The 27349-nt window shown below is 30.3% G+C and overlaps 1 protein-coding gene across 3 annotated transcripts in view; it reads left to right on the top strand.

Moving 5' to 3' along the window:
* Positions 1-27349, top strand: part of LOC107455815 (FERM and PDZ domain-containing protein 4) — a 404769-nt gene that overhangs the window by 292812 nt on the left and 84608 nt on the right. Inside the window, exon 1 of one of the 3 annotated variants that reach the window (XM_043047119.2) lies at positions 12222-12918. The exons of the other annotated variants lie outside the window; for them this stretch is intronic. Coding sequence (XP_042903053.1) covers positions 12866-12918 — 53 coding nt within the window. The 5' untranslated portion in view covers positions 12222-12865. Of the gene's footprint in view, positions 1-12221; positions 12919-27349 lie in introns of those variants that run through there. 3 annotated transcript variants of the gene reach the window in all.

The following is a 27349-nucleotide window of genomic DNA, read 5'->3' as shown; positions in this document are numbered from 1 at the left end:
AAGGACGAAGAGAAAGAAGAGGGGGTGTTGAATCACCGCACCCACTATCATAGACGGTTAAAAATGTTCCCTCGTATCGCAAAAGACTATCTTAGAAGATATCCAGATGCAGTGTCGTAACAAAAATGAAAGGGTTCCTTTTAAGAATCAGATGCATTATACGTCTCTGGCAATATTTCGGCTTTGGTTAATATGCTGTGACATTACATTCATGGAAAAAAGAATTTTTCCATTTCTTCTTTTGGGCATCCTAATGGCTACTTTCTCGCACTGTAACATTAGTATTCTTTCTTTCATTTCATTAAAATGAAGTGGTTTCAGTTTCACTTAGTTTAAGAAGAATTGAAAGTTTCGAAAACAAGAGAAATACATTAATAGTTTTCGCAAACAAGGAAACCTGTCCTTTAATATTTTCATAGGATTTTGGCGTATTACCATGTACCGTATTACCATATTACCGTATTACCATGTACTCCAAAATGAAAATGTCTATAACTCTATCATAAATAAGTTTGAGTTCTTATAATATATAGTAAGAAATATATAATAATGTATAATGAAGAAAATGTGGAAAGTATAGTGAGAATTATTATGCCTAGAGAAAAGAAATCATTTACTGTCTTAAACAACATAAGAAGTTTTTTTTAATATTTCCATGGGGGTTGGCATTTTACAATTAATTGTGTATGTTTTGATTTTTTATAAAATTAACCTTTAAATACTACAGTTTCTTGTAATGCATAACAGGGTAAGGAGTAAAGTGAGAATTAAAATGTGTAGTGAAAACAATTATTCGCAATTTTCTGAAACAAAGATACACTGTTTATAATTCTATAGAGTTCGACATTTTACAAAATATGTATTTTGCTTGTTTTGGATTTTTAAAAACTTTATCATAGATAAGTTTGCTTTATTAAGCTAAAAAATATTTGCCCTAAAAAAAATTTACACCAAAAATTTCTTGAATTCATTTTAAGCAAATAATTTCGAAAAAAATTTATTTTTCTGTAAATAAGGAAATACAGTTATGAAAAATGAAGGTAATTTAAAAAAGAAATTAAAATCTGATTAAATCCTAAAACTCTATTGATTTTTTAAAAAACTTCTGATTGCAAGATACAGTGCTATTTTCCAGTCAAAAAATATCTAGATCCACGAAATTTATGTTAATAATTAACAATGCTATTTAATATTATTGGTGTGAGTTAATTAAAGTTGCTATTTAATATTATTGATGTGAATTAATTAACGTTGTTATTGATTATCATGAACGAATTTAAACTTACGTTTGTTTCATATTTTTACTAATGCCTCACAGTGTTAATCCTACATTTTCTCTTTCAACTTTTATTATTATTTGTTTAATACTTTCAGTTACTTACTATTCTTAATCTTAGTTTTTAATCTCGCTTTGAGTTTATGGTTAATTCATATAATTCCTCAATGCGAGCTATAAGCTAAATTTCTCATTCGGAAAATTTCTTTCAGAAGTCAGTCCTAAACCCTTCCAGAATATTCTTAAAGTTCATGATTTACCTTTACTAAATTTTTCATGTTCTAGTTATAATATACCGCTATACTGTATAAACATTCCGCTTGTGTAGATAACATTATTTTAATTGTATAATGCTTTAAAAAATATTTCGTGAAATAACTTTTCAGTACATGGTTACGAGTTCATTTTAGAGTGAGTTTTATATTTTCTTAATAATAATGGTTATGTAGCTAGATTAATTTGCTATGATTTGCCTTTTGCAATTAATTTTAAGTTTGTGATTCCCTTTTTTGAGAATCGATTTTTGTTTTAACATTTTATGTGAAAGTTAAATTATTATTTGCTCATTTTGTGAAACTTTATATGAACCTTGTACATTCCCTTGGATTTGGATAGCCGCTGTTTTGTGAAGGAAAAGAATAAAATCTCAACCGAATGAAAAACTTATTTCTGATCTTATATATTTGACTTCATTGATTATTGGCATTTTCTGCGCTTCTGTGTAACAAGCAAGACTTTGTTTTTGCGTAACTAAGAATAATGCAATAATAAAATAACTTTTTCTAGATACAAAATACAGAATTAAGTTTGACAAACTCTAAACAATATGATATGATTTGATTAAAAAAAAACATTAGTTAACATAAATTGCTATTTTGGTGACGGATGTAATACTAGTATGTTCTATTAATGTTTTAAATTTCGATACAAACACAACAGACTAATGAAAGAATAGCCTATATATATGCAAATGTATTTAACCCAAATATGGACACTACTGCTGATATAGGCACAACAGTAAAAAAATTTTGTAATTTATAGTTTTGAGTGTTGAGGGCAGAATAGGCACAACAGTAAAAGAATTTTGTAATTTATAACTTTGAGTGTAGAGGGCAGTATAGGCACTTAAAGCAATGTAAGTGATGTGAATAAGTAATAAGAGTCTTCTGTTTTTACAATTGAGTACGACGCAACAAAGCAACAAGGCGATATTGCACATGCCAAAAATTGTTCATATCAAATGTTTGCATAAGCGTTTCCTTTTTTTTTTGAAAAGGATCCTGCTTTTGTCATTAATTCCTACTAAAGGAATCAAGTTCTTTGATTCAGGGCAAAATTACAATCTGTGGATGAATGAATGGATGTATGAATGGGTCCACCCTATAAACGGGTGAGACGTATGGTGTGGCAGAAGTCGATTTCTTGGCCATAGATGGCGCCACTGGAAAACAAGAACTATCGCACCCCTCTGCCTGAACAGGCATACATCAACAACAAAAGAATCAAGTCTTTATTATTCAAAAATTCCTATCTCGAATTTTGAATTTTTGTCTATTTTCAGTTAAGTAAAAATAATTATCGATTCTGGAACTGACAGTGGTTCTAATAAACTCTAGGAAACCGCTGGCAGGTCGAAACCAGCACTTTAGTCTAAACTCATAGTAGCTCTACCGTCCTATAGTACAGCTCAAAAGAGCCCTGGTAGTGTATACGGAGTCTTCAAGAAGGATAAAAATTAAACAAGATACAAGAGTGTAATATGGGCTGTGTTTAGATACATGAAGAGGCCATGGCTTCAGGAAAAGTTTATATTTTAGTACATCTGTGACAGATCAAAATAAAGTTTTACTCTGATTTAAATTAGTTCGGTTCACAAAAATTTAAAGGGTACTCATATTTGGTGCGTGAGTTCCAAATCTAGGCACAGGTTCCTAACTATACTTTATTGCAACTATATGATGTTTGTCAACAAATTCTCATTTTTTTCCCTTGTAAAGAGAATAGCTATATATTTTGAAACATAATAAAATAGTATTTGGTAAAAATTTGAATAATTAAAATGCTTAGGAGTGGCCATATTTAGTGCTTGTAGTTACATAATAAATTATCTAAACAGAGGATTAAAAAATGTCGATTCATAAAATTAAAATATCTCTATGAAATACTGTATTGAGGTAAAATTTTTACTAAATCAATTTCTTTTGTCTGAAAAAAGTATTTTGAAACAAGTATAAAAATTGTTTTAATGTAATTACGTTTGAAGTTTATATTTAGAGCTTCGAACTAAAAATATATTACCTTAATTTTTCTACAAGAATCTTAAAATAGCTTTTAAAAGTAATTGTTAATTTGAAACACAGAGAGTGCCCACCTATTTAATTTAGAATTTTAGACACAATCTCATCAATTTATCTCTTATGAAATAGTTATTTTCAACTCTTTAATCATGAAAAAGAGGTATTAAATTTTAATTTCAGAAATTTTTGAATTGCCTAAGATCTTTAACATGGAAAATTAATAATTCTAGGCTAATTCTCTCTCTTCAAATATTCACTGAAATATGCAAATATGTCGAATTTTGTAATTTATTAGTGCCTTAAATGCAGGCAGAAAATTTAACTTTTCTTGTGTAAATTATCCAAAATTACTCTCTAACGCTATATATCACGTCTTTATAAAGTTTTTAATTTTTTTAAAGAATTAGTTGGTAAAATTATTAAATTTATTAACAAATCATAATATATTGGATGTGGAAACATTAATAATAAATTCTAGTTTTAAATAACTGATAAATTCTTTTACGCTGGATGAACTTTTTTTACTTTATAAAATAAACCGAAAATAATCTAATTCGTAAAATATATCGTCATATTTAACGTTTTCTAAAACTATAAATAAACTGCTGTTTGTAGAAAATGCAACACCATGAAGAAATCATCAGAATCAAATGAAATTCGCAGCAAATGTCAATTATAGGATATTATGCAAATTAATAAAGTTTCAGAGCCATCGCGCGTGCGTGGCGCGCGCAGCGCCCTCTGAATTGATGCTGAAAGCGTATAAATAAAGTGCTGTAGCGGGACGTTGAAAATAGTCTATGATTATTTGTTAGTGGCAAACGTTTAGTGAGACCTGAGTATGCCTCCACGACGGAAGAATAAGAAATTCAAGCAACTTACGGAGTTTGAACGAGGGAGGATAATCGGCCTTCGAGAAGGAGGATTTTCCTATCGCGCAATAGCAGCTCGTATGCAGCGGAACAGTTCCACAGTGATGCGAGTTTGGAAGCAGTGGACCGACGAGCACCGAACAACTCGAAAAACAGGCACTGGACGACAGAAGGTGACGTCAGAGCGCGATGATCGACACCTGCTCCGCATGGCGGTGAATGATCGCACAGCTTCCTCCAGGCAGCTGGCAGCACATTGGTCTACTGCTACAGGTGTACAATTGTCGGCTTCGTCAATTCGTCGTCGTCTGCTGCGCCGTGGATTGCGTGCAAGGGTGCCATTATACAGGATTCCCCTCACGGCGGATCATCGACGGCTGCGTCGGCAGTGGGCTCTTGAGCACAGAGACTGGCGAGCTGATTGGCACCAAGTTGTCTTTTCAGATGAATCACGCTTCAATTTGTGGACCCATGATGGCCGTGTTCGTGTTAGACGTTATGCCGGTCAACGCTGCCTTCCTGAGTGTATTATTGAACGACATAGTGGTCGAACACCCGGAGTTATGGTCTGGGGTGCGATTTCGTATCATGGACGATCCAATTTGATACGAATTGAGGGTAATCTCAATAGCAACAGATACGTCCGTGAAGTGCTACAGCCCGAAGTCGTTCCTTTCCTTCAAGGCATCCCTGGAGCTATCTTTCAGCAGGATAATGCACGCCCACATGTTGCGCGGACTGTTAGAGACTTCTGTTCAGCACAACGCATGCAACTTCTTCCTTGGCCTGCTTATTCGCCGGATATGTCGCCTATTGAGCACGTGTGGGATATGGTTGGTCGGCGTCTCACTCGTGATCCGCGTCCTGCAGTTTCCAAAGACGAACTTTGGTTGCGCATACAAGCGATATGGAATTCTCTTCCTCAAGCAGATATTCAACATCTGTTTGACTCCATGCCACGTCGTATAGCAGCACTTATTGCAGCGCGTGGTGGCTGCACCAAATACTGATTTCGGACGCTTAATTTGTTTCTTTTGTTTTGAAAATTTCATCATTTATTTGTATCAGTACAAGTCGTTTCTGCATTAAATTTCATTTGATTCTGATGATTCTTTCATGGTGTTGCATTTTCTACAAACAGCAGTTTACATTCAAAAAAAAATTATAGAAGTTTCCTATAATCATCTTAGAAAAAATCACGTACTTACAAAAAAAATCCCATAATTGCAATAATTTATCAAGTGTATGAAATATTAAAAAAAAAACAACAACTCAGGATTTAATTTTTCTTACATCAATAATTTCCGGGAAAAAATATCTGGTTTACCATTTCAAATTATGCTTCATTTAATCAACTTTTATCAGTTAGGTTATCGGGTCAAAATTATTTTGATTCAATTTTATTGTCATATATTTTGTAAAACAAAATATTTTATGATATTATATTTAAACCTGGGTTTATTAAAATATTTTTTAAATGCATCAGTTTAAGAACTTTGCTTGAAATTTAACATTTTGAAATTCTTAAAATGTTTACCACAAATTTAGTAAAAAATACAAAACTGAGAAATAAATTTAACCGAATAGATGTTTTTATGCCAGGCTTCATGGTACTTCGATAAAATTACCAAATTTTACCACATTAACCAAATTTTTATCACATGACAAAAAAGAATTTTTTATTGTACCAAAGTGCTTCGGTAAAAATTTCCAAAATCTTTAGTGTTTCGTTAAAACAAGAAACACGGTAAATTTTTCCATGGTTTTGGTAGTTTTCACTGTTTTTTTTCTTAGTGTAAAAGAACGTGATTAAGTATCTTGTCAGAAGATATAGCTCTTCAAAGCTTTTTCTTTTTGAATTTTTCAATTTCATTCTGCGTTCTATTTTTAAAAAAGCTATTAAATAATTTTTATAAAATATATTCCTGAAATTGTTTTATATAATCTAAATATGCCTCAAAACATTATAGTCTCCAAGTTTAAAAGCAGTAAAGCTGTAGCTGATAGTTCAAAAAGAATCTATATCATTTCAAATGACAAATAAAACTTGATGTTTCATTTCGACGCAGGGTTGTCATTCCATTTTTAACCTTATTATGAGAGAATTTTTACTTTTTTGGCAGTTTGTTGAAAAGAAATGAAATAGAATTTCAAATCAGAAAAAATTTCTCACCTCTATTAAATATTATTTATATATTCTGGGTTTGTATTTGCCCAAACGAAATGTTTTTTTTTTTTTTTTGTTCTTTCAATGTTGATAGCTTTAATGTAGATTTTTTAAATTTTATAGAAATTTTTCTTTAGCAAAAAGAATATGCCGTGTCTGTTGAATTTTTTCCTCACTTTTGTTTCGAAGCGAAATGTCATTTATGTTGAAATATCAACTGCTAAAACATTCTTGCCAGTATATAGAAAATAAAGTCAGCTTTGGGAAATGTCAAAGGTTTTTCGTTAAAAAGGACTGATAAATTTATTTCTTTATTAAACTCTTAATATTTGATTTATACGTGAATTATAGCAGCATTAAAAAAATGCTCACTTTTAGAATATGTTTAATATTTGATGGCCACTTCAATTTTTAGCAGAATTTTCGGCATATTTTAATCTATCGAAAAATAAAAAATGCCGCTAAAACAACAAAAAATTACCCGATGTGTTTGAAGAAGATGTACTGGCAGCACGCCAATGCCCAAACTAGTTTGCAAAATCTCGATCTGGCAAACTTTTGATAAAGAAGCACGATGATGCACTAAGCCAGTGTAAGCTAATAAAGGTGCAGTAAAGGCATTAACTGATACAAACCGGTGAATAATAACAACTCGTGAGATCGCTGAGATATTAAATTTATGGAAATCGATAGTTCAAGATCATTTGAAAAAACTAAGGCTTCATCTTAAAGCTCAACAGAGAGATTCCTCGTGTTCTTACAGAAAAAAAATCTGTGCCGTCCAGTTGACATCTGTAATCAGTTTCTCAAACATTGTGAAAATTATATATTTTTGAAGCGCATCAACACTGGGAACGAGAGACGAATTGTCCACATAATGTTCCGGTCTCTACAAAATTCTTCAGACCGACCGCAAAACCTTTTCTTCAAATGGATGGCGTTTTCTACACTAGGGAGCGCTGCAAGCTTGGGACTGCCTAAATTTCCGGGTTACTGTTTCAGTTGTATTTTAAAGCCATTTGGCATCATTGTGTTTTGAGATTCTTGCAAACAATGCATTTGATTACTTATGTTTACAATGCTAACAATACTGTTTACAATACTAAAAGTGTTAACACTAACGTAAGATGGTGCACAGCTTGCAACACGAACAAACAGTAATAAAAAATGGAAAGAGGCCAAATCAAGACTGCCAAAAAAGCGAGTTATTAAAAATCTAGCAACCATGTCACCTTTTTTAATAATAAATAACAAAATAACTAAAACAAATTTTCACTCCAAACACCCTAGAATTACATAATAACATTAATATCTTATGAAATACGGCAGATTTGAGCTCAGAAATTACCTAGTTTATCTCTTTTATTGAAAATAAAATTATCCGTTTGAAAACATTGCCTATCAGAATAACATGTAGTAAGCAGCTGCAAACTTTTTAACCGGAACTAGAGTAGGACCCGAGCTCGAGATTGTTATTGTTTACATTTCTATTGAAAACACCATCCATAAGGAATTCAAACATTACCTGGATCAGTTTTTTGACAGCAAAAAGCAAAATTTTTATGCTCATGAAATAGTGCTACTGCCAGCAAGATGGCAAAAGGTGTTTGGATTAGAATGTTCAGTGTGCAAAATAAAAAACGGACTATCCAAAACAACTTTAGATCTTAAGATCAGATCTTCGCTTTCTGGGACTCAATCTTTACGGCTCAAGGGGATAATCTCAAATATGCTAATTAAGTAGTGCAGACAATATTTTAAATTATGAAATCAGATTAAAAAAAGTACTTTCTCTATGTAAACGTACCTTTTTTTTAACGGGTTAAAATTTCCAACCCCCAAAATATAGAGGGTAGCAGCAATCTGGGAAATATGGTCCCCATAGTTTGGTTAAGAGAGCGATCCAAAATTTATACCCTTATGTAAATTTCACTTTTTGATTATTACTTTTTAAGAATTTCAAAATTTTTCGCACAATTATTGAATATGTTTATCCAAAGATAAATTCTATGCAAAACTCAAGTTTTAGTAAATATTTATTTATTTTTTTAAATTTATTAAGTAGTTGTCGAAAAATTTTTAATTGTGCGATATACAATTCTTGCATCATTTTTAAAATTTTAATTTCATATTGCAAAATTCAAAATTTGAGCGAAAGAGGTCTAATAGTTCCAGAGAAATTGAATTTCAAAAAAGTCAGATACTTAGAATTCGATTTTTCTATTCAACTGAATTTGCATATTGTTATATAAAATTCGAACTTTAAAATTAAGTTAAGAATCGTACACTTTATAATTTAAACTTTTTTCGACCATTATTAAATAAATTAATAGAAATTAATATATATTTACTAAAACTGAATTTTTCCATGGAATTATCTTTGGATAATCAAATATTAATTCAAAAATTTTTCAATTCGGTTATAAAGTATAGAGATATGGTGAACCTAAATTATCATTAAGGGGTCTTAACTTTATATCGCTCTCCTGATCAAACTATGTGAACCACATTTCCCAGATTGTGACTACCCCAGATATTTTGGGGATTAGAAATCCGAATCCGTTGGGGGGAAAAAGGAAAGTTTATTCAGAGAAATTCCATTTTTATATCTGATTTCGTTACTTAAAATGTCATCTACATTAATTAATTAGCATATTTGAGTTCATCCCCTTGAACCAGTATGATCAATTCCTATAATACCCGATATCCGATCAATAGATCAAAAGTTATTTAGGATGGTCCGTTTATTTTATATTTTGTGCACAGTACAATATATGATTCAATAAAATATTTATTCACTGTAAGAAAATTGCTTTTCATTTTCATAGAAAAAAGAAATTGCTTTCCGAATAATCGAATAATATGACAGATGGACAAAGATTAAATGTTTAGAAAAAATTGAAATTGGTTGATAGCTTACAGATATAAGGAGCTATTTAATTCATCAAAGTATGCACAGATATTTAATCTACTTTTTTGCCATGAAAGCAGTAGGTTGTTCAGGTTGTGAGATTAAACCTTGGTGGACTAGAGTCAAATAACTCCTGGAAGGCCAGTTTTACAGGATTTTCAAAATTAAATTACTTATCTACAAAAGTTGTCCAATTTTAGAAGGAAGCGGTATTCAGTGAGGGCTAAGTTTAGTGAATATGGGACTAAGATTTAGTGAGTATATCATTAATTTATGTAATTCCACCATAGTCCTTGGTGTTGGGAGTGGTTCAGCGATACCATGGAATAAAACATTAAACTTTGTGTCTACTAATCAAAGCTATTTTTCTTTTACGTCTTATTGGTTGCAGTATTGTGACTGATGGGCCAAGTTTTATAAAATCATACATCATGTAACCCATACTAGAGCACCAAACACTCATCATCAGCTTTCCATTTTTGGTGAATATTATATTGTGAATATTGGTATAGCGTCTTTTTCTTGATTCACTCTAATTTAACAAACACTAAAGCCAACTAAATCTAGAGCAAAATACTCTATTCATACTTAGTTTAGTAATCAATGCGATAATTCCACGTAAAAACTCATACTTTATAATAATGCGAAATTCCGACTGTTTTCTTTTCAATGAAATTAATTTACTAGAAAAGGTTCTTTATTTTTAAAGCCTGCGAATATATCTTAAAGCACAAGTGAGATATAATACTTTTTAGCAAAATAAAAAACCGTAAAATATTAACTTAATATCAAAGAAAAAATTTTTGGAAAAAAATTATCCTACCTAAACTCTAAAGTATCCTACTTACAAAGTAAGTACCCAAACTAAAAATTTCGTACTTGTTTGATTTATTTGAAATCAATTGAGTTTTTTTAATATTTTTCTAGATACATTATTGTGCCCAGAGTAAAAGATTCGGGTAAAATTATCGTACTGTATAGCAATAACATTTCTGGTAAAAGAAATACGTAATTCTAGCTTATAAAACCAAAATATACGGTATTTAACCCATTCATTTGGTAATTGTTTAATTCATATAATAGAAAATTACCGGATGGTAAAATTGAAAACTCGCTAATGATTAAATTTTTTTACTTTCTTATGCTGCGTGCAATGATGCGTGGAAAGTCGTCATAGCGTTCAAAGCACGGGTGTAAACCAAAGCTCTCGTCACCTTTGAGACAAGTCAGTAAATCTTACATGATTCATGAAGTTCCGTATAGAGGATGATTTAAAAAGAACGATGAATCATGGAAATTTTAAAATTTTTGAAGGAAAAAATAGACTGCTTCACCTCAAATTCAGATATGTGGAGGAAAAAATCAAACCATTTGGAAGAACCTGAAAGTGAAATTTTGAAAAAAAGAAATCTTTTGATAAGATCAGATCTTATATGTATTCGAAATTTCAAAGAAAAAAAAGACCATAATTTAAAAAAATCATAATAGTAGAAATTTATTTAGATTTTTTGTGTCTATTTTTTTTGTTAGTTACCAATTTTTATAACATTTACATAAATGTTTTCCATATTTCCAATCCATTGGTATCCATATGCCACTAGGGAATACGTTTTTTTTTTTTAAAATTCTACATCAATGACTTCATTAAAAACGATATAAAAAATGCCCTGAATCTTTACAATATTGACACGCTTTTCGCCTAGAAAAGTTTAAATTTTTTCTTATCAACGTCTTAATCGAATGCTTAACATGCATTTTCATTTTTTAAAACACCAAAAAATCATTCATATTTTAATTAAATCAACATTGAAATTTAACAATATTTTGCTACCTTTAAAAATTTCAGTGAAAATTAAGAACTAATGATCTGTTAAATTTTATTATCTGCACAATTGAACAAAAGTTATAAGTATATCGGGCTCTCTGTTTTTTTCTTTGGTAGGTACTCCTCGTACTATCTTATTAATACATTTTGCTTTGGCTATATTGATACAATATCAGAAATCACTATTTTTGAGAACATAATTTTATGAACTGATGATTATCTCTTTTCGTTGTTACATGTTCTAATTTGAATTTTTTTTTTTTAGATTTTTCTCCTTTTTTATTTTTTTCCAAGATTTTATTCTCTGATTTCCTTTCTTCTTTTTTTAAATAATTTTATTTCTTTTAAGACTTGTTCGCAAAACTGAGTGCTAAAAAGTATTGTCAGTAGTAGTTCAAATAAAGCAAAGATTGCAATCCTGTTGACATTGGAAAAATTTTACTATGACTAATTCATTTCTAAAATGTGATGGTGAAGAATAATTTTTCTTGAAACAGTGATTCTTTCATAGATTTTAATACAACAATTTTTCGTTGGAAGTTGAGATAATTTTAAAATGTTTCGGTATCAATGCATTGTTACAAATACTTTCACAGCTTAATTAATTTATGTAACAAACATTAAAAACTATATCAAACAATGCGACACATTCATCTCGATGTCCTCCAAATCTTGGAATTCCAATAAAAGTCTTGTCATTCGTAAATAATTATTACTTCGATGAAAGGAACCTCCGAGCTTTAAGTGCTGTCTTATTTCGCAATGAGTGCTGAATCCCCTTCTCCGCTCCGCATCCGACTTATACGCATGCGCCCGAATCTTGTGGTGCGTACACACTCATCTTCCGATTCATATTCCGCTCTCAGTTCGAATGTTTCCGACCGGCTTCTATCGCGGATTGTCACTCAGCGGATGATTTTTCTGTTTAATTCACGAGCTTTGACTTGATGAGTTTTTTTTTATATCTAATGATCTATTTATATACTTTTTTTTTTTATTTTATGAATAAATAAATAAAAAGTATCACTTTGTTAGTTACTTCCATCTTTCATTCAATTGTTTACATTACATAGTTTTATAAATGAAAAATAATTCCATTAAAAAACTATCGCAACTATAAAATTTTCTGAAAAATGATGCAAATAATCGTCTGCTGTAAGATATGATTTGTAAAATTTCTCAAGGAAGAATTCGTCTGCTTTTATTGAAAATCGTTTGATTCAAAAATTTTATTTTAACACGTTTTACAGTATATTTATGAGGATATATATCTTTTTATCAACCTATTTATTTATTGCATGAAAAATGACCTGATAAAAATCAGTATTCCGTTATGAATGAAAGCTCAGAAAACTTTTTTTTACTTCGATATCAATAAAGTAATTCTTTCAAGTCAATAAACATTGACAGTGATGAAAGAATAATTGGATTTCGTTGATGAAATTTCAAGTATGTGATACTTTGTGCATGTGAAATTATGACTAAACTGGTATGACCTAATTAAACATTGGATTATTATGGAATCTCGGTGGAGCCTTAAAAGATTTTTTCGATCAACATACAATACACGGTAAGATTTTAAAATTAATTTAAAATTTTATGTGAATAATGAAACATTCTTTCTTTTATAATTTGTTTGAAATATTTTTTTAATAAAAATAATCGTTAAAACTTTAGTTTTAACGATTAGTTTTCTTTTCTTTTCTAAATATAAAATATTGTGTATTGCAATGAGTGTTAATACACAATGTCATTTGGCTTAATTTAAAGCACTTTAATTAATTTCTTTTTCTGAATTTCAGTTTTAAAACTTTAATTTAGAATTTGAATGAAATTACACACACTAGAATAGAACGCTAGCTTATTATAACACGCTCTTGCATATAATATTAAAAACATTAAAAGATGCGAAATTTTTTATACTGCTTTTATGGCCAACTGGGAAAATTATAAACTGCTAAGACTTTATTTAATTCTCACTATGCAATAATAAAATTTAAACAAAAAAATATTTGCAAAAATATATTTTCTAAAATGAAAAAGAAATCTATAATTGTTACATTTACATAAGCATTATTGTCCCGTAATTTGAGTTTTTTAATAACTTCAGGTTTTATTTTACTTAAATTTGTAATACAAAAAAAATATTAAAAAGCTCTAAATCCCACAATTTTTTTTCTAAAAAAAGTAAGAAATTTATTTTAAATAATATATACACAAAAAACTATTAATTTGTAATTACAAATATTCTTTTAAGTTTCCTTATCTGCTGCTAACGCATTTTGGAACCACAAATTCAAGTGTGTTTTCTCATAAATTCGTGACTCAAAAACATCGCATTAATCTTTAGATTATACATAAACTTAAAACTTAATAATAATTCGATGCTCCTTTAAAGTTTTATTTTTTATCAATCAAAATTCATTATAAAAATTTTCAAAAACAATTGTTTGAAATCTTACAATTGAATAATTCCCCCATACTTTAAAGAACTTAGTTGTCAATGAACTTAATAAGTTGGAATTACTCCCTTTTAATTATAAAATTACAAATTTATTAATGCCCAACTATTTTTAAAGTTATTAATGAAAACTTTGATGAGCAGTGCAATTTTAATAAATGAGAGAATGTTTAATGAATTAAATATATTTTATAGTTGTAATCTATAATTATAAAGATATTTTACTATATATTTTATAATTATAATTGCGCATTTATCCATTACGATTTATATGTGCTGTAAGTTTAAAAGTGAAATCGTTAGTTGTCAAAATCGAGCAGTTTGCCTAAAGAGACACTTTAGAAATCCCTTTAAATTCCACTCTTAAAACACTTACAACACATATTAAGGTCGAGGAAATTATACTTCGTACCAAATTCATTAATTTCTGAATGTCACTAGGAAGCTGTTGTCTTACCTATTATTTTTGCTTCTAATTTGAATCTATGAATGGCTTTAGAAAATCTATTGGGAATACCAATAAAGAGAGTTTTGTTTACATGAATGTGGCTAATAGTAAAGTTGTGCGTGGGACAAAAAGAGAGAATAATTATTTCCTCTTGTGCATTATTATCATTCTATGATTTGATAATTTTTCATGGAATTTATTTGTACTTATAACACACACAATTTATAAAAATTTCCTAAGCACAAGAACTTAAATTTATGAGCAATTTCTTTACAGCAGGTAAAGTTTTGAAAAATCCCACCCACTTTCGCACCAAAAAAAAATAGTCTTAAAACTCAGATTAAATTTAGGCAATTAGCTGAATTAATTCATTTCTATAAATTAATTTCAATGACTAAAATATGTTAACGTAATTTTTTATTTTATATAATTACCGACGTTGAGCAGCCAACCCAATGCTTAGTTTATGACTCCCAATGTTCAACTCTGTTGCCTTGCAGCATTGAACCCAACCCAGAAGACAAGGGAACTCCTGGATCATGCATTGGAAAAAACTAGCCTTCGCGTGCAACTTTTTGATAGAACTAATTCATAGTTGCATATATGGAGAGGGAAACCAAGGAAACCAACCATAGTTAGCCCGACGGCAGGGAGATTCCTTGATCCATCTACCTCTGGGGATATTTTACGTCAGCACTGTGGTCGGTGCGAGCCGGTAGAAGAATTCATATTAACCAGCCATCACAGGCATTCGAACTTGGTTCACCTGATTGGAAGTCGAGCACTATATTCCTGAGTCACTGTGGCTCAAAAAATGGCTTTATAAAGGGATAATTTTACTCTAAACTCTTTAATATCGTTTTTAGTACTTTGGGGGATAAAAATATGGTTTGCGCTTTTGTTAATGATTGTTTTCGTTCCCTATTATAATTAATATAATTCCTATTATAATATCCCTATTAAATATTTTAATTTCCAATTAAATTCAGCAAAAAAAGTACTTTTGATGAAACTGGTTTATATGCTATCAGCTGACTATATCTTTGCTGCTTGTTTTGAAATCACTAAGTTACTTAAGGGTAAAATTCATTTAAATATTAAATCATATTTTTTTCAATAAAATAAAACTGAGCATATTTTACTCGAAATAGATGTTATGTACTTCAATAAAATAAAAAAAATAATAATAAACAGCAATCTTGTTATCTTGTCATTCTTATCAGAAAATATTCTATATCTGTCATCAGTGCTCCTTTTTATTTTTTCTAATCTCGCCATCAATCTTGTTATAGACAACATTCTTCCAACTCTTTCCTGAAAGAATTTTATTTTTTTAAAGCATGCTTCATACGATAAATTCTGCCAATATGCGTTGCTTTTACAGATAGTTTTGACGATTTAATTATAAGGAAAAAAAACATTTCAAAAAATTTACTTATATATTTTTAAAAAAATCTGTAAGACAGAACCTTGACTCTTAATACTTCAAATTGTTATGTTAACTTTGTTCATCTGGAATAGATTTTTTGCTACACTTTTGTTTGTTTTGTTGCGCGTCTATAAAGAGTGTAGCTTTCAATCGCAGTTCCAACCACCTTCCAACTAGCTAGAGCACTTAGATCTCTACTGAAGCACCATGCCAGATTATAAAATAAGTTTTTGTATTTTCCTGGCCACTACTAGCAGAATTTATATTCATATTGTCCCGAAATAAAATTGATAATCAATCCAAAATTTTACTAATTTTTGTGTAATTAAATTCTACCCAAACCTGGAACTCTGTGTACTCCCGAGTACTTGCATTACGAATTTCAAATATTTCGTGACCCGCTTCGATAAGAATTTATGGTCAAATTGACTTTATCTTAAACCTAAATTTTGATTTTTTTTCCGAGTAGATGGAATGCTCCAATTTCAACTTTAGCTCTGGATTTAAGACGAATATAAACTACATTTGTTTCCGAATCGGTGAAAGCACCTTGCAGCACTAGTTAAGATTCTGACTACTTTCCACAACCATGCAAACATATACAAAACTTTAAAAAAAAATTAAAAACTACTATTTTAAAACATACTAAAAAGAATAAAATACTTTTTTTGCCAGATTTGAAATGAAGAGTACAAAGAATCATTTTTAAAAGAAGTGTGGAAAATTTTGGGTGGGGGCAAAAGTTTATTACTAAAGTGATGTTTCTCGTTTTAGGCTTGGTAAAAGAAAATTAGTTTCAGTCATCTTGTAAACGGTATTTTTAAAAATGTGCATTTTTTTTTAAAGATACTCTATTAGTTTCGTTACTTTTTAAAGAACTTCAATGAAGTAGAATTCTACAAAAGATTAAGATTCTATACATGCATTTGCGTCATTTTTCGTACAGTTGTTTATGTAACTGATTATAATACATCATTATTCTGTTATAAATTTTATGAAAGGAGAATATATTGAACAAACGATCAAAAAATTAACAACTGTGTTGAAAAACTTGTAAAATAATTTTAATAATTTTTGACTGGTAACATAAAGGTCGCATTTTTTTTATTTCGAAAGGCATATTTTTAATGTTTCGATATCAAGAAAGTTTCTGGCATGACTTGTTTGTGTAAATTCATATTTTATCAACATACACTCTCAAAAATAACTTCATAGAATTTTTTTTTTTTGCGTTCTTATATTATTACCATAAAAGTTTAAACATTTAAAGTTTTAACTTAATAGAAGTTTTCTTTGTAGTTTTAATACAAAATAATAATATTAATCCCAACTTTTGAGATAAGTAATTAATTATTTCAAGAATATACATAAGATAAGCACAATATCCCATAAAGTTTTTAAGGTATTGTTCTAATGGTCAAAAAAAATCTGCACTAAGATAATAAGCTAAAAAAATCTTATTGCTATACTACAACACCTTTAAAATTGGTAAAAGAAGTTCAGTCGCGAAAATTTTAAAATTTCGAAAAACAAGTCTAACTTGATCAAATTACTCAACACGAAAAAAAACATGTTAATTATTTTCAATATAAAAAAAGGACAAATTACATCAGTTTTGCTGGTAAATTTCCAAGAAATTCTCCTTATATGGAAAGAAACTCAGTTTCCTGTTATAAAAACTACTTAAAATATCATTGTTCGTCAAGATTTAAGTTTTTGAAATTAAAAATGAAACTATGATTGTGAGCTAAAAACTATATTATTTATTCATTATTAAAACGCTCCTATAAAAGCTTTGATTATCAGAAAAATCAGTTCCTGGTTAAACCATAAAATCAATAGCTTGAACAATAGTAAAGTGTACATTTGTAGCAGCGCCTAATAGAATGTTAAATTATAACCTATAGAAACGTGTAATCAAATTAAGGGTTATTTGACTCAATAATGTGGTTTAACTTAATCGTATCTGTGTTGTAGCAAATTTGAATTATATCAATGTTTAACATGCTCAGAAATTTCTAATTATACAAACATCATATAAAGAATTTAATTACTTTTACAGACTTTTAAATTTAATTTCTTAAAAAGTTAGTTTGAGAAATCGGTTTTCAGAAATGTGAGTTTTAGGCTTAAATAAAGAGGTGTATTGCAATAATTCGATATGAGTTTCATAGCATGAAAATAGGACTTTTGCTCCACAAATAATATTTTGAAGCAGAAGGTTTTTATTTCCTTAGGCTTAAAACTCTAAATTCTATTTTAAAATTTATAAAGAACGCTTCGCGAAAATTTAGCTTTTTACATTTGTTGACAACGACCATCTTTTATTGTTCGCTGATGTCAATTAATTAACTGAATTTAACTGTTAATCCAAGAGGTATAAAGTCAGACAACTGCTTCCATAAATCGCTAAGATGATCGAGTGGTTAGCGTGCCTGTCTGCGAAGTCAGTGGTTGCAGGTTCGAATCCCGCTCAGGGCATGGATATTTCTCTCTGTGTGCTGTTCTCTATTGTGTGACGTGTGAATGTAGCCCACCCTATAAAACGGGTGTCTGCGGCAGTGTGGCGTGGGTAATGTTGCTTGCCTCCATGACTTAGGTCACAGGTGCACACTGGGTAACGTTAAATGACTAACACTTCCGGCATCTTCCTAGTTCAATGCCCACCGTTAGGGGAAAAAAATCGCTAAAAATAAGTGAGTGTGAAAAATAAGTGATTTCAAGTGAAAAATAAGTAGCTAAATTAACCTGAATGAAACTTATCTTTCATAATATCATTGAAAAATATGCCTTTCGAAAAACTTTTTAAAAATATTAGAAAAATTTATTAAAAATATTAATTTTAGTTATACAATAAAATTTGAACACTTAAAAAAATATAAAAAATGGAAATGCATATTGAGAAAAGATAAATACCTTTATCTTCTCAGTGAAAGGTTAATCTGTATTGGGCAATGAATTCCCAATAAAAAAAAATGAATACTACATGTTATTTTAATTTGTGTTGATAAATCATATCAAGAGTGTGAAGAGTTGCATCAATCATCAATAATCTGTACAAATTGTGAACCCGTTCTTCAAAAAAAATTTTAAACCTGTCGAAAGTTTGCTAAATCCTATAAACAAGCTATTGATTGATAAGATTTAGGAATTTGAAAGAGAATGTATTAAGAACATATTTTTAAACGTTTTCGCAAAGCAAGCGTCTTTTTCTTCCTGATCAAACTTTCTTGTATAGTTTGAAGCTATTATAAAAAATTCCGGTAAAAAGTACTGGTCCCCACACTGCCGGTTTTACCATGAAATCTAATTTTACCATAAAAATTCTTCAATACAAAAATCTAATGTACCGTGATTTTTACAGCATTGTATGCTATAAAATCACTGAATCATGGTAATTAAATAAATGTTACCGTAAAAATTCAGCATAAAATTTTAAAGTAAAAATGGATTTTACGGATGCTGCACTAAGAGTGCCAATATTTTTTACTGTTATTTGATCAGGAATTTTTACTGTTCACATGCACATTTACTCTGTAAAAAAATTTCGTACTAATTATTCCTTAAAAATGCAGCAAATGGAATTTGATTTTCAAAAGAACGGGTCAAGTTAAATAAAAATATATTAGTAACAAATTATTTATGAATTTTTTTTAATGGCTAAACGAAGATTGAAATGAGAAAAAAAAGTAATTATTGGGCGGAATATTTCAGTATTTTTCAATAAATAAGGAAAATTATTACATTTTTAAAGTTTGAAGTTCTTTTATTATTATTATTCAAACTGTCTTTAAATTCAGAAAAGAAGTCGCGTTTTAAAATTTCCAAAACTGTATGGAAATCCAATCTATGTCCATATTTTTGTTCAGTAAATCATCAGAGATTTTTCTTATTGCTATCTGCAAATCGTGCACAAATAACCAGATTAATTTGTTTTCGTACTCAAAATATTTGAAATGTATGTATTTGAAAAAATAATGAGATTACTCCAATTTTAGAGTATTCTGGACATGAAATGTGTAATTACAGAAATTGCAATAAGTGGAAATGTTTAATAGAATCCTAAACTCAATGACTCATTTCTGTCTGTAAAGATGGAATCTTGTAATCGAAATTTCGACCACTTCACTACTAACTCGAGAACTCAAATAGCTCGGTGAAGCTCCGCATCTGATGGTAATCATTCTATTGTTTCCTGACAGCTACTACTAAAATGTTTCGCTACAACATACTACATGGAATTTATCGCCAATCGAATTTCAGACCAATTTAAAGAGTAGCTAGATGACTTAGGTTTTAACTGGAGTTCTGTATTAGATGAGAATACAAGTTTCAAACGCTTCCTGACCACTCTAAGCAGAATGTATTGCAGTATTGCAATCAAAGGCTATTTATCGTTTATCAAAATTTAGGTTACTTTCCAATTAACTGGAGTGCTCTTGTTTTTCGTCTAGAATTCTGTGCCCAATGACAATGCAAGCTTCAATCACTTTCTTACCGCTATAAACAGAATGTATCTCTGTATTATTATCATGGAAAATTTATTTCGAATCAAAATTGTGACTAATTTCCTATAAAAAAATCGATCAAATATTGATATAAGAAATTTAATAAAGGCGTGATTGTGAACATCCGAGTTAACTTTCATACTTGGTCTTATTTTTGGTTCTTATGCTTATTTTAACATTTATTCTTACTTTTAACAGTGAAATAATTCGTTAATTCCATCAAGAGTCTTAATTAAAACAGTTTTAAGTATAATGCGTTATAAATTCGTTGAAAAAGTCAATAATTACAAATTTTGTAAAGACTTGTTGTAATATGGGAGTGATCTTTATAATAAAAATTTGTAAAATTTTTTTTTCTTGTTTCGAAAACGGGGAAATAACGTCAACTATTTAAAAATTGCTTCTTCGATGGACTAGATATTGAGAAAAATAAATTTATAATGACTTTTTGCGCTTAGCATACTTATTTTTAATCTTCATTAACTGAAAGCATTTTTCTAGTAAATTTATTTTACTATTGTTCAGAATTGACTTAGTTCAAAGTTATAATTATTATTATGCTAAATTTTTAAGGCAATTCCATGACTTAGGAACTATTAAAAATTATAAATTTACTCCAGATTTTTTCATTGGTATGAATAAAATTATTTTTATGTTTTCATATTTAGTGTCAAGATATTTCAATCATCGATACATATTTACAAAAATAGTTTTGACAATATTAATTTCTTGCGCCGCATGAGTGATAAAAGAGTTCAACCGTACTTTATCTTCATGCAAAACAAACAAACAACAACAACTTCATTAACTGAAAGCATTTTTCCAGTAAATTAATTTTAAAAACTTGCAAAACTAACATAACTCAAAATTATTATTTTTACGTGAAGCTTTTAAGAAGAAAATCAATAATGCGAGTTTATTTTCCCCAAAATTCTGATGCTGTTGTTTGAAGATCAAGTACTAATAATCATACCCATCTTGTTTATCATCGTTATTTGTAACAAAATCGGATTTAATAGGTCGTAAAAAATTTTCTCTGATATCATTATCCTCAGCGAAAACGTTTAATTTTCTGTTGTTTTCATAGATCCCCCCGCAGAATAAAAGAAATCTCAGGGAATAAAAATCCGCAACTCCGCCTAAGGGTAATTCTCTTCTGCGGGATAATATCTTCCTATCGTCTTCAATGAACTTCATCTCAATCCTCGGGCATTTTCTTCCTTTCCGGTAGGGCTTGGAATTCTGAAATTCTAAGACAATGCATAAAATTCGAAGAATGCTTAGGGGGGAGGATGGAAAAAGAGAGAAAGAAAATTCGCACATATTCCGGAAAGGAAAAGTGTTCCAAAGCGGAACGTGGAGACCCAGCGGAGAAAAGTGTAAAGAAGAAGAAAAAAAAGGTTAAATGTCCGCTCAACTGTGTCGAGTGTATTTTGGTCACGCGTTGTTGATGGAAGCCATTTGACTGTTAAAGATGTTTGAATGGCGCTTTTTCTTTCTCTGAATTAGATGCTCACGACAAAATGAGTAGTTGGAGGAATCACCTAACTACAGTTTAAAGAGTGACAGCATGCAAGTTTATATGCTTAGGAAACAGGTTGAAGTTTCTTGACTTTCTAGGTGTTGTTGGCTTTTCTTGAGATGATTATGCACAGCTTATGATTTTTATTTATTTTCTTCGAACAGTTGCACGATTGAAGAGCTGGAGAGATGAGCGTTTTAAGTCATATTTTTTAGTTAATTTGAGTAAATTAACTTTAACTCTAATTAACTAAACAAAAATGTTACTCCGTAACTTACCATTTTACTCATGATTTATGATCTGAAAAAATGGTTATTTTTGTTTTTTCCTTCACTTATAATAGCCGAAATAGCGAAATAATTTTTAATAAATCTTTAGTAAAGGATAATTATTTTTTTTTTAATTTTATAACCGTCGTTGAAAAGCCGGCCCAATTTTTTATGGGTTTACGGCTACTAATGTTCAACTCCGTAGCCTTGTAATTTTGAACCCAATCCAAGAGACAAGGGAACTCCTGGTTCGAGTATTGGGAGAAATTTGCCCTCGTGGAGAACTTTTTGATGAAGCTAACCCGCATTTGCTCTACATGGAGAGAAAAACCACGAGAACCTCTCACAGTTAGCCTGACGGCAAGGAGACTCTAACCCATGATCCGTCTACCACTGAGGATATTTGACATTAGCACTGTGGCAGGTGCAAGCCAGATGCGGAATTCGTATCGATTGGGATTCGAACCTGGTTCGCCTCATTGGAAGGCGAACGCTCTCTCCCCGGAGCCATCACGGCACGTAAAGGTTAATTAGTGATTAAATTATGCTTTTCTGTCAAACTCAGTTTGTGGCTAAATTTGATATTATCTGAACCTTGGGTTATTTTTCCGGGTTACCCTGAATACTTAATTTGGCATTAAACTGCACATTGAATCAATTAAACAATTTTACTACTTTCTTTGGCAATGCTTATCTTCTTTAACAGACGAAATATCTTTTTTTTTTGTTATAAATTAAAATCTTGCTTTAAAACATCAGAAAACACAGTGTTACTAAGCTTATCCCAATTCTTAATACATCTTTTTTGTTCAAAAAAGTTACTACGGATCCTTAAAAGAGATTTATTTTTTCTATGTGTTAAAACTTTTATCAGAAACTGGTTTTTCATTGTAAATGTAACTTTATCTGCAGTCGCCTTTAAACCTTACAAAGGCTACGACAGCTTGTTCAATCATTGTCTTGTCAATTGACACTTTTTATCGCTTACTTACGTAATTTTTTATAATAAACAAAATACTTTGTATTGAATATAATATTTAATAACTTTTTATTAAAAATAGTAAAATATGAATCAATACTTTTATTTATTGCGTTGCACTAAAAAAGTAATTTGTTGTAATTTTTATGGTCATTCTCTGAACAGTTTTTTCCTTAATATTATCGCATTTTTTTCTTGTCCTTTGGTTGTGTGTCTTGATGAATTAATCTATTAATTATTGAGATTCACTTAACAAAAGATATTCAGTAATAAGTGTAAAACTTTTTTTATAATATAGTAAAAATGTTTGCATATTTGCATAATTATAACACAGTAATGAATGTACGAGTACGATATGGCTTTTCTGCAGTGTTAGAAATTTCCCGGAACAAATGGTTAAATAACAATTTATTTCATTGTTATATTTTACTATATTTAGATAAAACAGTCCGTAAATAAAATAGAATTGAAACTGCTAACTGTGACAAAAACCGTCATTAATTGCTTTCACCTAATACGGTTAAACAACCTGAATTTTATCGTACAAATTAAGCCCACCTAATGAAACCACCTAGTTCTTTGCAGCTGGGTACATATTAAAGATGAGAAAGCCTGTCAGTCTCAGGACCGCCATGACGGGGGTTCGAGACCCAACGTTGACAATACAATATTTCTTCCTTTCCCTTCAACACATGAAGAGTTTCCACTGTCCTGCATTCTCCGATTTGTGTCCTGCACTCTCTAATACCCATTACATAAAGATAAGCTTAGCTTCGCTCCAATTTCCAAATAAGTTTCTTTTTTACTGTTTTCAAACCCTGCTATTTGTAAGTTGTTAAAAACTGTATAGTTTTGTATTCATGGTTTTTATAACCGTACTAATAATTGCGAACGGTTTCAAAACCGTAAGGGTAAAAAATGTTCCTCTCCGTAAAATTTTACGGTTAATTGGATGGACAGACTACTGCCAGTTATTTTACCATAACTTTAGAATGAAAATTCTAACAATGTGTGTTGCTTTTATAAAATTACTCACTTTAGATTATTTATTAGTAAAAACACGTGATTTGAAAGTAAGTAAATATGATAATAGAATACGTTTAATGAAGTTCAAATTAAAATAATCTTTTATTATGCTTAGAAAGTCATTGAACAAAGTAATTTACTTTTTGTTACCAGTATGTGATTAATTTATACTAATCGAGGGATGCTATAGTGTACCGCGTTAAGATTCTTTGTTTTCCAATATTTTTTCTAAGAAATTTTCAAGATAAAAAAAATCAAGCCAAACTCCCGAATCATAAGGAAAAAAAATAGTGCTGCTATCTATATTCATCAGGAACAAAAATCCTGTCTTTTCGTCTTCCATTTTGAGGCCTCGGGGGCACAGTCAGTTTTTGATTGAACCACTGATTACAGAAAGGCTCCAGCCTGTTAGCAGGGCAGTGCGTCCCCTAAAGAAGTATTGTTTTTGCTGACATGCCTATTTTTGAAATTTCATTTGGTTTTTATTTAAGTTCTACGATATTAATTTCAACGAAAACATCTCACTCCTTAAGTGCATGAAATATTTTGAAAAAGTTCAAAACTCTTATCTCCTACCACTTTAGTTTGATAATTTCTTAATTTACGATTTTCTCTGAAGTTTGACTTTCTTTTTTAAATGTATCTTACATCCCGAGTGATAATTTTTTTTTAATGCTTCAACTTAACTTCAAGTTTAAAGATTCAAAACATAATAACTTTTATATATCTGTTAAAAAAAATATTGCATTGCTACATATTTAAATTATTATTTCGAAGATTTCTAGATGATACTTTCAAAAAGATTCTAAACATATTAATTTAGAATTGAAATAAATTCTAAAAGCTTCAAAAAAAATATTTTTTCAAAAGCTATCCCCATTGATCTCATTTAAACAACAATGGCTTAGTATTCTATCAATTGCATTTTACAATTTGAGGTTTAAAAACATAAAAAAATGCATTATATGTATAACGAAAAATCCCCCTCCTGCATTCAACCATCTGCGTAAATAAGACATGAGGTTAGATTAGATTCCCTAGAAAAGGGAAAAACACAAACTTAACGATCAGCTATAAAATCTCATCTTCCTCTCGCAAATACCCATTGCCGCCAGTTCCATACAGCATTACCTAAATCTAGATAGAAGAACGATTTTCCCTTTTTCCCTAAAAAAAAAACTTGCTTTTTCTATTATGCATTCGTTATGCAATGGAATGAAGCAAGAAAAGAGGAATTCTGAAGATGCGCGCCCTGCGAGAATTTTTTTTCTTCTTCCACAGAAATTTGCGTCAAGAAACTCCTGGAGCTTGACAAGAACTCGGGAGCACGAGGTTTATCCCCAGGTTTGTTGACACCGAAACCTCCCTACCTCCTTCCTTCCCTCTCCTTATCATCATCATTCATCTTTTAGATTTGCTCTGTTGGAGACGTTACCTGCTGCAGAAGATAATTTTAAAAAAAGATAGAAAGAAATGAGAAATTATAGTGCTTTTGTGTATTTTATTGTTGGTTGTTGTTGTTGTTTTTTATGGCTGTTTGAGTCAAAAAGTCCCTTACTACTTCTGGGAAGAGTTCCAACTTATATTTATATTCAATGAATATTTTAAATTTGTTTTTGTTCGCCACCATGCTGTTTTTTAAGAACTATTCTTTTAGGTTATTCATGAATTTTTTAATAAGAATATATTTCCCCCACTTAAAGTACAATCGCAAAAGTCGGCAACATCATTTATAATTTTTGTCACCTGCTGTCAAAATGGATAAGAATGTTTATGGAAACATGAAGGTCTTGGGTGCCATGATGATTATCATATGCTTCCAATTTGAGGCTTAATAGTCTAACATCTTAATATTATCATATTAAGATATTCTTGGTATGCAAAAAATTTTTTTTAATAAGAGATATTTTACAAGTGCAAGAATAAAAGTCAGCAACATCATTTATAAATTTCATCGTATGCTATCGAAGGGAATAAGAATATCATTGCAAATGGAAACAGGAAAGTCTTGCGCACTGTGAGTTATTGAGATGTTCTGGATATGCAGAATTCTTTTTAATAAGATGTATTTTACCCACTTAAAGTGCAAGAATTAAAAGTCAGCAACATTAGTTATAAATTTTATCATACGCTGTCGCAGGGGAAAAAAACAGCTATGTAAATGGAAATATAAAAGTCTTGGGCGTTACACGTTATTTAGATCTCTTCTTCTGGTTATGTAGGAATTTTTTGAAGAAATGTTTTACCCCCTTAAAGTACAAGAACAAAAGTTGATAACATAATATAAATTTTAACTGCGAAGAGAACAAGAATATCTTTAAATGGAAGCATGAATGAATCAGGTGTTATAATTTTTGAGCTGTATGGTTTGGAAGAACATTTAGAGTTAAAAGTAGAAAATTATTTAAATTTAATGATATTTGTTAGATCATGAATCATTTTGACACTTCCAAATATAGTTCTAGGGTTTAAACGCCAAATTATTTGAAGTATTTTCAAAAGATCACTGTCTTTGTTCTATATAGTTTTCGTATAACATTTGTACACTGAGTGGCCAAATTATTATGACCACCTCAGAGTTTTATGCAAATGAGTTATTGCGTCACAGCTTTGCCACTAGAGGGCAAGATAACCATAACGCGGGAATGCTGGACAAGTGAGTCATCAGTTATACTGTGTTGCTTGATCAGATATGGGAAAGAAAAGGGATTTAACTGAATTTCAACGTGGAATGATTGTGGGTGCGAGATGTGTCGGAACGAGCATCAGCAAAACGGCTGCACTTGTGAAGTGTTCTAGAGCAGCAGTTGTTAATGTGTACAAAGAATAGACAATCAAGCAAAAACCCGAATCTCAACGTCAGACTTGTGGTCATCTCAGGGTACTGAATGCTCGATCAGAGAGAAGGCTGGCCAGGGTTGTGCAGCGCAACAGGAGAGCAACAGTGCGACAAATTGCAAGTGATCTTAATCAAGGAGCAACTGTGAACGTCTCTGAACGTACTGTTCGACGCACATCGCGCTGTATAGGGTATGGAAGCAGGCGACTGAAGAGGTGGTCATAATAATTTGGCCACTCCGTGTATATGTTCTTAGTAATTTCTATCCATTCTGCACTTCCATACGCTCTTGTTTTGTACGTAAGCCTTCATATCATACTTACCTGTCCTATCCTATACAAGCCTTCATATATCCTATCCTACATCTTAACGTATATGTTCCACGTAGTTTATTATATATCTAGTGCACATCTTAAGGTATCCGACTACCTTTAAAGCGAGGATTTTCACAAAAAATCACTTTTTTATTTTATTGCTTTATAATAATGCCCAATTTTTCTAGTTTTAAAAACTAGAAAAA

The sequence above is a fragment of the Parasteatoda tepidariorum genome, chromosome 1 (assembly GCF_043381705.1).
Source record: "Parasteatoda tepidariorum isolate YZ-2023 chromosome 1, CAS_Ptep_4.0, whole genome shotgun sequence".
In the NCBI taxonomy this organism is placed as follows: domain Eukaryota; kingdom Metazoa; phylum Arthropoda; class Arachnida; order Araneae; family Theridiidae; genus Parasteatoda; species Parasteatoda tepidariorum.
The sequence above is the reverse complement of the archived record's forward strand: the minus strand, read 5'-3'. Positions and strand labels throughout refer to the sequence as shown.